Source organism: Heloderma suspectum, chromosome 4 (genome assembly GCF_057233095.1).
Source record: "Heloderma suspectum isolate Gila_16-S chromosome 4, 16-S_ref, whole genome shotgun sequence".
Lineage (NCBI taxonomy): Eukaryota > Metazoa > Chordata > Lepidosauria > Squamata > Helodermatidae > Heloderma > Heloderma suspectum.
In genome coordinates this window covers 5,888,396-5,902,836 of record NC_139461.1, presented here as the reverse complement: position 1 = coordinate 5,902,836, position 14,441 = coordinate 5,888,396, and the positions used below count along the sequence as shown (strand labels likewise).

General features: G+C 44.1%; 1 protein-coding gene across 2 annotated transcripts in view; it reads left to right on the top strand.

Annotated features, from left to right (window-relative positions):
- The window catches only part of LOC146346474 (protein EFR3 homolog A), a 62,814-nt gene that overhangs the window by 28,184 nt on the left and 20,189 nt on the right, over positions 1–14,441 (top strand). For both annotated transcript variants that reach the window (XM_084848513.1, XM_084848512.1), the window contains exons 6-12: positions 1,440–1,561; positions 3,289–3,438; positions 3,674–3,811; positions 6,095–6,173; positions 9,290–9,425; positions 12,739–12,903; positions 13,411–13,525. In XM_084848513.1, the coding sequence (XP_084704639.1) occupies positions 1,440–1,561; positions 3,289–3,438; positions 3,674–3,811; positions 6,095–6,173; positions 9,290–9,425; positions 12,739–12,903; positions 13,411–13,525 (905 nt within the window). The remainder of the gene's footprint in view (positions 1–1,439; positions 1,562–3,288; positions 3,439–3,673; positions 3,812–6,094; positions 6,174–9,289; positions 9,426–12,738; positions 12,904–13,410; positions 13,526–14,441) is intronic.

Genomic DNA, 14,441 nt, shown 5'->3' with positions numbered 1-14,441 from the left:
TGGAGTTGGCTGCTAACAAAGTGTGTATAAAACCCTTTCAGGAGACTTACTTTCTGTTTGACCAACCTACCCCTAGAATTTATTTATATATTGCATTTCTATACTGACCAATAGCTGAAGCACGTCGAGCGTATCCTCGGTCATGGGTGAAACTCTGGAGACCTTAAGATCCTGCTTCTGCTCACTGGGTGTTCCATTCAAATGTGCTGCTTGCCTGTATTTCAGGTTTCTGTGTCACCACAAGGGCTAGAAATTTGTTTTTTCTATTTTTTCAGAAGATCTGTGCAGGCCTTTAAATGGAAGTTCAGCTTGTCCTTATTTGCTGAATGAAATATATTGTGTTACTTCATCATCACTGCTGTATTAGTGATGAGCTTTGAGAGTGCCTTGTGCTTCTGCAGTCTGGCTGTCATGCTACCACTGGCGATACAGTTTCACAGTAACATAATCCCAATCACTTTGTTTCTAAAGGTCAGCAGCATATTACAGCAAGGCGACACGCAGCTAAAATGTAGATGGCAGCTGGAGAGTCAGACTTGGTATGAGGATAGATGCTCCCTGGGACCAAATGGATGGGGCTGGTCTGAGAGGACAGCCCACGGAGCCTGGGCTGGTTCAGCTCCAGTGCTGACTCTGGATCTCCCTTGGGCTACATATTTTGAATATGTTTAAAATATTTATATCTTGCCTTTTAATTTCGAAGTGATTTACAAGGCAGCTTCCAAAAATATAATATTAAAAAACCCAATAAAACCAAAATACAAAATCAATCTAACAGCAGAACACAGTATAAACAATTCAACAGTACAAACAACATAGTGGTAATGTTTCAAGTCAACACCAAAAATCAGTGCCACTGCTTCTTAAAAGCCCAGGCACATAAAAATGATTTGATTTAGCTTCTAAAACTTAATAGGATAGGTGCCTGGTGTACGTATCTGGAGTGGGTGTTCCACAGTGGGGGTGCAAACACAGAAAAGGCCCTGCTTCTGGTCACCACTTGCCCAGAGATAGAAACACCAGGTCTGACCACATGGAGGCACAGTCAGAAGAAAAGTTTGCTACAGGAAAAAGGTGTGGCGATCTTTAAAGAAAAAGATCAGGATTCAGGAAATCAAGAGAAAGTTGACCTTGTGGGAAACCTTATGTTTGAACTCTTCCACCCCAAAGAGAGGGGTTGACAATGTAGGGATAACCAGTCGTAAACTATTAGACAAGTGAGCAAGAACAACGAAAGGAATCTTCCTGTGTTCCCTCCCACTTATACTTGTTGTTGTTCAGTTGTTAAGTCATGTTCATGCTATAAAAAATAGACAGCAGTAATTTTAACCATAATTGGAAAGCGTGGCATTTTGGGGCTGGGGGATGCTAAGCACCAGATTGTTAATTTGTTTGGAAGCTATACCTAACCCTGCTGCTTCCTCCCTCCTCTCGTGCAGTTTGTCAAATTTGCAAACATTGAGGAAGATACGCCTTCCTATCATCGCCGGTACGACTTCTTTGTGTCCCGCTTCAGTGCCATGTGTCATTCCTGCCATAATGACCCGGAAATCCGGAATGAGTAAGTAGCAGTGTGTGAAGTAGGGAGGTGGGAGCGCTTTCTGGGAGCTGCTCCCTAAATTAGCTGGCTGTTGGGGGCGCTCTCTGGGGCCGAGAGTCTCACTCTGCCGATGTTCTTGACAAGCACACGCAGTAGAGTTTCATTCATGTGCCTTTTCATAGGGCGTCAGGTCTTCTGCTGAGGCTTGTGATTAGCCACTGCCAAGCTAGTGTGTTCTTGTACCTTAAACCAGACTTCTGAGAGTCCACAAAACTCACTCGCTTGCCTGCAGATCACCTATGATAGTCTTTTGAAGCATGGGTAGCCTGAAGGAAAAGAGGGGAATTTTCTTTCTTCTGGCTTGTAAAAGTTTCTCTGCCTAGTCAACCAGAGGTTATTCCTACTTGCCAGAGCCTACCAGGAGAGAAGCTGTTTATGAGCTTGACTTAAACTCTCCTTTAAATGCTCATTTCTCCTGCTACACTGCATTTGCAAGGTGCTTAATAAAAGCAACCTATGTAACAGGGTTATCAGAATATCAGGCATTATTATAATCTTTTGGGGTCTTCACTAATTGTAGTGCCTGTTTGATGTTTGGACATCTGGGTGTGTGTGTGTCAGAGAGAGGGGGGGGGTGTATAATTTTGCTTTCTTTTAAAGCTGCAACTCTAGATCATCTCAGCAGCAAGGGATTGCAAAATCATTTTGTGAGTAGTGAGGGATGGGGAGTTAGAGCTTGGGGACTCTCTCACTAGTTTTTGCAGGCGTGTGTGTGTGTGTGTGTGTGTAAGAACTTGCCAATTGTTGGTAGTTGGTAGGGGTGGGAAACAGAATTGCTTGTCATTATTTGTCTAAGGCATTTTCAGGGTCACTTTTCATGGAGTGGGCTATGTCTGTGTATTTGTGTGAACTTGTTTATTTGTGAGAGCATTATGAGAGGCGGGTCACTCCTTTTCTTCCTATAGTCCCTCTGGCCATCATAGAGTGTACAGCTAATTATGATGGTGGTGATTTTTGTATGTTGTTCCCTCCCCCCCCACCAAAAAAAAAATTGTGCCCAAAGCAGCTCATGATGCTCAGACAATAGAACATCAAACTCAACATCAGCATTTCAATAAACATTTCAGTAAGCATACACCATTTCAGTAAACAACAAACTCCCAAGCAGACTTAAGGAGAATGGTGGAGATACAAATAGTCATGCATAACAACAGGAGCTGCTCCGTTCTGGGAAGTGAACTCACCATGCTTTTGTCACAGGTACAGTCTTCCCTTGTGGATCATTGTGGATCACTGAAACACCAGCATTGTTTCAGCTTAAAAACACAACTGGGTTTTAAGAAAAGATTATGTGCTATATGACTGTTTAAACGTGTGATCATAAATTGGAACTCTAAACAAGCAAAAAGGGTGGATGGCCCGCTAGAAACATGGCAGGAAGGGCCAAACTGGCAAGGAAATCCGCATTCATTGTCAAAAGTAGGACCCTGCGTCATTTTATGAGTGGAGTCAGAGGGCAGCTTGAAACAAAGCAATGCTGGCTCCTGTTCGCATGTAAGTCTGCACGCACTCTGGGTCATCTCCATGTGACTTCAACATGATCCCATGTACGCCTGCATAGAAACATTAGCTCCTGACCCTCAGCAATTGGATTTGCTAGCACTGCTGCCTGTTGGCAAAGTAAACCTCCAGGCCTTATGTTCACGTGCTTCTTCCTTGTATGAAAATGTCATTGCTTTTCCTACCAGGATTCGTATTGCTGGAATCAGAGGCATCCAAGGGGTAGTTCGCAAAACTGTGAACGATGAGCTCCAGGCTACCATCTGGGAGCCTCAGCATATGGACAAGATTGTTCCTTCATTGCTTTTTAATATGCAGAAGCTAGAAGATGTTGACAGGTATGTCTGTCTCTCAGATGGCCGGGTCTTTTTCCACCTCTGACCACTGCCTTCTGCCCTGGAAGCAAAATGGCAGCAACTATGAACATGGGTGGCTGAGAGGAGTGTGATTCAGTATGAGCATGAGCTGCAGTGGCTGCCTCCTCTTTCACAGCCTCAGAGCATTAGAAGCCACTGGCTTATGATATCCAGGTGAAAACGTGGGAACCCTATCACAATGTGTGTTTTGTTCCAGTCGAATTGGCCCGCCCTCCTCTCCAACAGGAGGCGATAAAGAGGAGAACCCGGCTGCGCTGGCTGAGAACTGCTTCCGAGAACTGCTGGGCCGTGCTACCTATGGAAACATGAACAATGCAGTCAGACCAGTCTTTGCGTAAGTAGGAAACAACCAAAATCTTCCGGATTTTGCCAGGAGCAGGAAACAAATGTCAGATCGTTAGCAAAACTCCCCTAGGGCCGATTTTGCTACGGCTGCTGAAATACTGTGTTTCTCTAAGCTGTTGATTTTCCTGTGCAAACAGCCATGTGTGAGCTAGAAGCTAATTCATCTGTAAGGTCGACCACCTGCTTACTTGATCCTTGCCCATCTTGGCTCATTATGGGCTGCAGAGAGAGACTGGGTGAGGGGATCAGGGCGGTGGTGAACGCCTCCCTTGAGCAGGGAGTGATGCCATCAGCCCTCAAGGAGGCAGTGATAAGACCACTCTTAAAGAAGCCCTCCTTGGATCCCCAAGTTCTGAACAACTTTCGCCCAGTCTCGAATCTGCCATTTTTGGGCAAGGTGGGTGGGTGGTGGCGATGCAGTTGAAGGCACACTTGGAAGAATGTGATTATCTAGATCCATTTCAGTCGGGCTTCAGGCCTGGGCATGGGACAGAAACGGCCTTGGTCACCTTGGTGGATGATATGAGGAGGGCTCTGGATAGGGGCGAATGCTCCTTCCTTGTTCTCCTCGACCTCTCAGCGGCTTTTGATACCATTGACCAAGGTATCCTCCTGGACTGCCTGGAGGGGTTGGGCATTGGAGGCACTGTATTACAGTGGTTCTGGTCCTTCCTCTCCGGCAGGTACCAGAGGGTAGCACTGGGAGAGGAGGTTTCGGACCCATGTCCGCTCACTTGTGGGGTGCTACAGGGTTCCATCCTCTCCCTGATGCTATTTAACATCTATGTGAAGCCGCTGGGGCTATCATCAGGAGGTTTGGGGTGCAGTGTCATCAATATGCAGATGACACACAGCTCTACCTCTTGTTCAAATCTTCACCAAGGTTGGCTGTAGAATCCCTGCCCAAATGTCTGGAGACGGTGAGTGGCTGGATGGGGAGGAACAAGCTGAAGCTGAACCATGACAAGACCGAGGTACTTTTGGTGGGAGACAAGAGGAGGTTGGGGGATGTTGACCTGATGTTGAATGGGGTACAGCTACCCTTGAAAGACCAGGTCCGCAGCCTGGGGGTCATTTTAGACTCCCAGCTGTTCATGGAGGCTCAGGTGTCAGCTGTGAGCCGGACAGTGCTGTACCAACTCCATCTGATATGGCATCTGCGCCCCTACCTTCCCGACCATCTGCTCCCATCAGTAGTACATGCCCTGGTCTCCTCTCGTCTAGACTACTGTAATGCGCTCTATGTGGGGTTACCCTTGAAGAGGGTTCGGAAGCTGCAGCTGATGCAGAATGCGGCAGCTCGCCTGATTAAAGGCGTGATCACATCACTCTGGTGCTGAAGGAGTTGCACTGGTTACTGGTTGTTTTCCGGGCCAAATTCAAGGTATTGGTTTTGACCTTTAAAACTCTATATGGTTCCGGCCCAGCCTATCTTAAGGAGCGCCTCCAGCAACACCAGACAGGCCGCTTAACAAGATCAGCCTTGGATGGCCTTCTCTCTGTCCCATCAGCCAGGACAGCTAGACTGGTGAGAACAAGGGAGAGGGCCTTCTCTGTGGTGGCCCCACTCTGTGGAACTCCCTCCCTAGGGAACTCCGCCATGCCCCCTCTTTAATGAGCTTCCGCCACACATTAAAAACGTGGTTGTTCAGGCAGGCATTTGGGGTGGGATAGGCCTTTTTAGAAATATGATTTTTTTAATGTAGAATTTTATTGTTTTAAACTGTTTCTATTATTGTACATCACCCAGAGTGGCTGGGTGACCAGCCAGATGGGCGAGTAATAAATTTAATAAACAAACAAACAAAGATCTGTTTATCCAGAAGAATCAAGGCAGTGTGGTGTGGTGGACGGAGTGTTCACTTGGACTTCAGAGATCTGCAGCCAGTTGTGACTCAGATATGAGTCTGATGTGGTGGCCTTGAACAAGTTGCGTAACTCACCTTATGGGGTATTAATATCAGGAGAAAGTGGAATAACTGTTTGCTGCCTTGAGTTCCCCAGGGGAAAAGTGCAGATGTAATAACTTTCCACATACAAATATAATGAATTTCCACATACAATACTCCCCTAGTTTCCCATAGTTATCTGTGGAGAGGGAAATGGTCTTCCATGCTGGCACCATCCTTAGGATTATGGGCTGATTTCTACCACTCACCAGTATTTTAAAAAAAAGACATTGCCCATTAGCTTCCCTTGTTTTGTCTTTATAAAATGCTGGGATTGTTGTAGGTGCTTAATAAATAATAAAAATAATTGCTTATTTTAACAGACATTTAGGCCATCACAGGCTGTGGGACCCCAATGAATTTGCTGTCCATTGCTTTAAAATCATTATGTACTCGATACAGGTAAGTATACCTTGTTTCTTTTTCATAATTAGACAAAAAGGTTTTAGCCCATGAAGACTAAGGAGGAAGTAAAGCTGGAATCAACACATGCCACCTTAGGTTTGTTACGCTGGATTTGTAACATTGGAGGCAAAGAAAGAATCCATTGTTATAATTTTTGGACTTTGTTGAGGATTATCACTCTAAGGTTTTAGTATTTAGAAGCCTTTAAATACCAGTTAACTATCTATAGCTGATTAATACTTTTCAAACTAAGGCCTGGTTTGCACATCACAACCATTCAAGGTTTTTTAAAAAAAAACAACTGGTTTGTTGTGAACATGGCAACGAATTCGTGCAAGCTGACTGATTGTGTGTCATAATGTGCAAAGCAGGCACTTTGGCTTGTCTCTCCTTTGATGAGCCAGAGAATTAACCCACAGTTTGTTTGTTGGGTTATTTCTCTAGTTTATCAGGGGAGAGACAAGCCAGAGTTCCTGAAACAACACAGGGATGGAGCATCTCTAAGTGGTTTAGCCTCTCCTGCTTGTAGTGGGAGCAATCGTGCAGCCTGCAGTAGAACGCTCACTTGTTCACAAAAAGCATTTAAAAAACTAACCAACCTGGGTTTGTATGTGAACTGTGCCAAAGGGTACCCCTCAAGACTGTTTTTAGATGTTCCATTTTGGATTTGTACTAACAAGATTTAATTTTTGGATTAATAATTAGATTAATTTTTATTATATAATATAAACTCCCAGTAAAAGATAACATAAAAATACAGCATATATAGGCTAAATAATAGTTCCTTAGCAATAAGAAATGTTTTAAGATTGCAAAATCTTAGCAGTTTAACAGGAGACAGTATTTTCTAAACATTTCTTGTTATCAAAGATTTCAAGTCTTAATAATCAGGGAGAACTTTCACCTAATCACCAAATTTCTTACCTAACTCTGAATAGGCTGTTCAGCTGAGGGGTACACAGGCTCGGTGAAATTCTAGATGCACCAGCATCAGAGCATATTTACACCCTTTTTCGGCATAGGGATGACCTCATATTGTACTTGTCTCCTGTGTAACTTAGCTGTCTAATCAGTTAGACTCTCATTGTTACTAAACAGTTCTAAGAGATTAGACATAAGCAAGGAGATGTACATATATTTCATTTAGAGAATGAGTTCTAAATTAATGTATGTTTGAGAAATCCTAATTAAAATTTTACTGTTTTCTAACTGTAACATGAATATACTTCTTAATATAATTTATTACTGACCATTAACTGGTATGCAGAACTTTAAGTACACTTTTGACCTTGAATGGTGATTGACCATCTACATTTTTTTCTTATGAACCCGAGACAGCCTTCTCTGGTTTCTCGCTGTATCTAACCCCCCACACACACACACACATATTTCGATTATTCAGTGATAAGAGGGCCTGTGGCTTATCATACAGTGCCTTAATATAATTTCTTCTCTTCATTTAAATTGCTCCTCTAACCCCACAGTGCCTGTTCTGAACCACCAAGGAATCGTCTGTGTCCTCTGTATTCCTGTCTTCCTTTCATAGAATCATAGAATAGTAGGGTTGGAAGGGGCCTACAAGGCCATCGAGTCCAACCCCCTGCTCAATGCAGGAATCCAAGTCAGCGCATCCCTGACAGATGGCTGTCCAGCCTCGTCTTGAATGCCTCCAGTGTGGGAGAGCCCACCACCTCCCTAGGTAATTGGTTCCATTGTTGTATTGCTCTAACAGTCAGGAAGTTTTTCCTGATGTTCAGCCGGAATCTGGCTTCCTGTCACTTGAGCCCATTCTTCTGTGTCCTGCACTCTGGGATGATGGAGAAGAGATCCTGGCCTTCTTCTCTATGACAACCTTTCAAGTACTTGAAGAGTGCTATCCTATCTTCCCTCAGTCTTCTCTTCTCAAGGCTAAACATGCCCAGTTCTTTCAGTCTCTCTTCATAGGGCTTTGTTTCCAGTCCCCTGATCATCTTTGTTGCCCTGCTCTGAACCCTCTCCGGTTTGTCTGCATCCTTCTTAAAGTGTGGTGCCCAGAACTGGACACAGTACTCCAGATGAGGCCTAACCAGTGCTGAGTAGAGGGGAACTAGTACTTCCCGGGATTTGGAAGCTATGCTTCTATTAATGCAGCCCAAAAGAGCATTTGCCTTTTTTGCAGCCACATCCCATGGTTGGCTCATATTCAGCTTGTGATCGACAACAATTCCAAGATCCTTCTCGCTTGTAGTGTGGTTGAGCCACGTATCCCCCATCTTGTAACTGTGCATTTGGTTTCTTTTTCCTAGGTGCAGAACTTGGCATTTATCCCTATTACATGTCATTCTGTTGTTTTCTGCCCAGCGCTCCAGTCTATCCAGATCACTTTGAATTTTGTTTCTGTCTTCCAAAGTATTAGCTATCCCGCCCAATTTTGTGTCATCTGCAAATTTGATCAGCATTCCCTGCACCTCCTACTCCAAGTCATTAATAAAAATGTTGAAGAGTACTGGGCCCAGGACTGAGTCCTGCGGTACCCCACTTGTTACCTCTCCCCAGTTGGAGAAGGTCCCATTGATAAGCACTCTTTGAGTCCGATTCTGTAGCCAACTGTGGATCTACCGGATCGTTGTTTCACCTAGCCTACTTTGAGCTAGTTTGCTCATCAGGATATCATGGGGCACTTTGTCGAAAGCTTTGCTGAAGTCGAGGTATATGATGTCTACAGCATTCCCACGGTCTACAAGGGAGGTTACTTGTATCAAAAAATGAGATCAGATTTGTCTGGAAGGACTTGTTTTTGACAAATCCATGTTGGCTTCGAGTAATCACGGCATTGTTTTCAAGGGGCTTCCAGATGGATTGCTTTATCATCTGCTCCAGAATTAAATTCATGTTATTTCTTCTGCAAAATCTATCTTCTCCCTCACTTTCATCATGTTTCACTTGTAAAACCACTGAGCAGGACAGAGACTCACTTGCTGTGTTCTGTGCAGCACCTAATCGGGTGCTCTATGAATGTGTCTTGAGTTTGTAATTGACATTATCAGCCTTAGATAGGCGTGGTCAACTGTGGAGTTGTAGCTTTAATTCTGAAGAGAGATAATAAAGTTTCGTCATTTCCTTCTACTTCACAGGCACAGTATTCTCATCATGTAATACAGGAAATCCTGGGGCACCTTGATAGCTGCAAGCGAGACTCTCCCCGAGTTCGAGCAGGTATCATCCAGGTACTTTTGGAGGCGGTGGCCATTGCTGCAAAAGGATCCATTGGTAAGTTTGGTTAAATTAGTATGACTTTAAATTTGAGAGTTTGGGGCAAGGTTATGGAAATGTGGAGTAGTAATGACATTTTTAATTGTGTCTTATTTACTGTTCCTCCAAATGTAAAAATCTACTAAATCATATGTTCAAGGTTCCCTTTGACAGATTTTGGATTTGTATGCTAAAATTAATTTATTCTTGTTGGTGAGTTGTGACAGGAAGTAGTTCTAGTAAACAGAGGTGTAACCCAGTAGGGGATTAGAGGTCATCAGTCCTCTTAGGCCAGGAATCCTTGAGGAAATAATCATAGCATGGAAGGTCTAATTACTGATAATTGAGCCAGAGATAAAATACAGCATCTGTAAATTCAGGCCTCAAGAGGAGGCTGTGTAGACCTGGTAGGAAGCTGGGTTCTCAGAGCAATTATGGGATTACAGTCAGGGAGCTGGTTGGATCCTGAAGCAAGGACATACAGTGAAGCAAGGACATACAGTGCCTAGAAAAGAGGAAGGGTACCCAAGGAAAGCCTGGGTAAATGTTTGTGCAATCAATGGATTCTCAGGAAGGGCTTCTTTGTGATGGTGCGTTGTGTCAGTCTGTTAAGAGGGAAGACCTAGGCACTGGACACCCGGATGGTGAGAACGCCCATGTTCCTCAGTGCAAAAATTGCAGGTTGATGAACTGTGCTAACTGCAATGCAGAAGATATATGCTGTTGATAGTTATGGTTGTCTTCTACTTTTATGGGTTTTTAAAAACTAAAGTGCAAATTCTTGCTAGCCTTCCTACTCATATAACTGGTGTGATAGATTTGCTGGCCTGTTGGCATGCTGTTGTCCTGGTTTTGACTTGGTTGTTATCTTATAACAAATGGCTTTCTTGCTCCAGAGTCTGAGTTCTGCATCCAGAGGGAGAGAAATTCCCTCGGTGAGCTGGCAGTGAATTGGGGGGAAGGCTCTTAGGCCACCCCAGCTGCATCCTTTTCTTATCTTTTTAAAAGGCTTGAGCCATTGTTGCATATGAATTCATTTTTTATTTCTATTAGTTTATACTTTTTAACCTCTTTGCAGTTATGCATTATTAATATTAAATTAATAATTGAACTATTAATATTAAAAGAGAAGCTGCTACTGACAGTCAGATTTTGTGTATCTGCCCTTCTCCTGTCCCTCATGTTTAAATGAAGACTAAGGCTCAATTCAGATATCACGCCAAATCATTATCAATGAAACTATGGCTTAGGCAGATGTTTGAATTGGCAAACTATGGTTTGCTATTGGCTGACAGTCCAGAATTAGAAACTTTGTTTTGATGCTACCTATAGTTTGATATGATGACAGATGACAGTGATGATCCTGGCTCTGCCTCCAGTGCCTTCTCTGTTGTGGCACCCTGACTGTGGAATCCCCTCCCCTTGGAGGCCTGATTGGTGCAGATGTTGGTTTCATTTTGGCACCAAATTAAAACATGGCTTTTCACCAAAGCCTTTGAGGGTTAATTGAATTCCCTAAAGCTGCACACTGTTTAAACTGTTCTAGTGTTTTAGATTTTCTAATTGGTAGTAGCTTGTTTAATTGTTTAATATGCTTTTAGCTGTTTAAATTATTTGTTTTATACTGTTTAAACTGATTTTATCTTTACACTGCCCTGAGATCTTAATGATATAGGCTGGGATACAAATGTTTTAGATAGATAGATAGATAGATAGATAGATAGATAGATAGATAGATATTCCTGGCAGTTGGGCTTGTCTCCCCATCCATAACCCAGTCCATAACTCCATCACAGCTGGGTGGCTGAATACATGCTTTGCATGCAGGAGGTCCCAGGTTCAATTCCTGGCATTTCCAGTTAAAAAAGAATCAAGTACCTTATGATGGGAAAGTACTTTTTCTGCCCAAGACCCTGGAGAGCCACTGCATCTCAGAATAGACAGTACTAGGTTGGATAGAAAAGTAGTCTGATGCTGTAAGGCAGCATCCTATAATTCACAATATGATGATTGGAGAACCAAGTATTGAGTTCTTAACATGTATGCTCGCTCAGCAGACATTCAGCCTGAACATATGTAGGGGATCTTTTAACTTTGGGTCAACAGGCACTACTGAAAATAGTCACCTTAATATTAGAGGAATTAAGAAGCTGGAGACAAGAATTTGGAACAAAGAATATGAAATGCATATTAAAACATAGAACGTTAACATATTTATTTAAGGTGTTCAAATGAGCACGGAAGGTATTGCAGATGTGACACAGCTAATTTACGGCTTCTGAACCTTTGTAATAGGAACGTCTCAGCTTTTTGACACTGGAAATTGAGCCTGCGCATCCATTCCACTAGTTCGGAAACAAATTGGGGTTTGGTGCATTTGGGGAAAGAGCCCTATGCAGTGAGGGGGATCAAGATCATACACCTCCTCTCTGCCCACCCAGCCAATGCTTCTGTTCTGCCCCTGGGCCCACCTGACAGGCTCACTCTGCCACGCCTGAGTCAGAGGCATGTTCCATTTCCCCATCCCCCAGCTTAGTCTTGTCCCTGAAAGAGATTTGAGAAGTCACTTTCCCTGTGGATTTACCAGCGAATGAAGAGGCAGCAAGATGTGGTGCATTTTACTTTCAGTAACCTGTGGCTAAAATGTTGGGAGTTCATTTGAAGCAGGAAGCAATGATTTACAGATACAGTTTGTTCCTTTTCTACATGTGCCATTGAGGTCTCTAAAATCACCAGGCCCTTTCACACCTTATGGTTTAGTGAGTCTGTGGCTATGTGCTATATGTACTCACAGAGTTCCCTTAAAATATGAGGGCCCACATTTTGTGTGTTTGCACCTCAGGAGCCCTGTGCTGATGGCAGAGGTCTGGCCCAAGGCAGCTTGCCACGTTGCCCAAGAATGTTCACCCCAGTATCCCCTGTGATGTGCCAAGGGATCTCAGAGTGCATGTCTTGGGAAATGCTGCATGCTGTGTGTGCTCACTTGTGCTCCTCCCTCAAGTATTATTGACCCAAGCAAGAGTTTGGGTTGATTGTGTAGTTGGTCTGGCTCTAGTCGCAACTCTTTGCAGTGTGAACGTGTGGTGCAATTAAGAAGAGCATGGGGCTCTCATGCTATGGGAAATGCTATGGCTATATAGACTTGTGCCTGCTATTTCTGTAAGGTGCAAAGTGGCTCACAAATGCCTTCTGTTAGAGCCTAGTGAAAGGCTTTTAATAGTGTTGTAGGCAGAGTTTTAGGCTCCAGTTGTTCTTGCTTCTGATTTTGCAGTATAAGGTTTTAGAGAAATTAGATTCTGTCTGTCTGAAATATGTGTTATCTGCTCTGCAGGCCCAACTGTCCTGGAGGTGTTCAACACTCTGCTGAAGCACCTGAGTCTGAGTGTGGATTTTGAGCTGGGCAGCAGGCGTGGCTCTGCCAGCAGCACAGGCCTCAGCATCCGCTCAAAGGAGACTGATGAAAAGATTGTCCAGAATGCCATCATTCAGACGATTGGTGAGTCCATGAGTGCACTTTTGCTTAAAAATGGAATTCCCACTTTGATTGCATTTATGAATTGTTGGTTTATTACATTTTCATTCTGTTGTTACAAAGAGCTCAGGATGCCACACATGCTCCTCCACCCTATTTTGTCCTCAAAACAACCCTGTGAGGAGGGTTAGGCTGAGAGATCGTAATTGGCTTAAGGTGACCCAGTGAGCTTCATGGCTGAGAAGACCTTTGATGCCAGGCCTGCCAGGCCTCCCCAGTCTAAGTCCTGACCACAAGGACTCTAGTCACTGCACCACCATATTGAGCACTATAATGCCAGGAAGAAGCATCAGGGCCCAGATTCCTCAGATTTGTTGGCACAAAGCAGCCAGTCTTTCAGAAGATGTAGGAGGGAGACAAGCTCAATGTGATGGGCTCAGGTCCATTCTTGGATTCCCAGACCTTTTTTGTATGATGAACAGATGGATCAATGTTGGTTCTTCCTTCCCTCTGTTCCTTTCTGTTCTGTAGGTTTCTTTGGAAGCAACCTTCCAGATTATCAGCGGTCTGAGATTATGATGTTTGTTATGGGGAAAGTCCCTGTGTTTGGGACATCGACTCAGACCTTGGACACCAGCCAGCTTGGGTTTGTACCTTTCCCTCTGCCCCCTTTTTTCTTTTTCAAACACTGCTTGCAGAGCTGCTGCCCTAGAGGTGTTGTTGATATTAATTATTAGTAGCATTGTTAGTAGTGTTGTGATTATTTCTATGGTATTTTACAGAGTTACATAAGCAAAAAAAGGAAGGTTTCTGCCCTGAGGAGCTCACAATGTACATTTTTGACAGTAGGGAGACGGGGGGGGGGGGGGGCAAGGATATGCACTAATGCTGTTGTGCTGCATGCATAGGCTTCAGTTCAATTCAGTTCAGGAAGGGGCCTATGGGGTTAGGCCAAAGGGTTCACAGAAGCGGTGGGTTTTTCAGATGGTTCTAAAGAGACAAGACTCGTGGTCTTGGGGTGAGGGCTCCAGGCATAGGAGGCAGCAAGGCAGAGAATAGACAGAATTGTTTAAGGGAGCAGAAGACTTTCAGATGTCTGAAGGTGGTCAAGTTAGAGGTGCAGAGGTCATGGGCGAGGATGTAATGAGAAACAAGGGCTGAAAGAAGGGCAGGGCAAGGCCAGGCCAGGCCAGGCCACGGAGAGCTTTGAAGGTAAGAACAAGAAGCTTGGGCTGGGTATGGGAAGGGAGGGGGAGCCAGTGATGGGATCTGAGTAGGAATATCAAATGGTTTGAATTACAGGAGAGAGGAATAGTTTGGGCATCTGAGTTCTGGATAGAGCTGAGAGGACTGTTCAGTGAAGGCCAGAGAAAAAGAGGCTGCCATAGTCACAACATGAGATGACCAGAGCGTGTGCCCTTTAGCTGAGGGGCTTGAGAGGAAGGGCTGGATTTTATGCAAGCGCTGTTTAGGGCAAAGCAACATTATGGGGCAACTGAGGGAACATGGGGAGTAAAGGAGCTGGTAGAATCCAAGATATAGCTAAGCCTTCTGGTACAGTT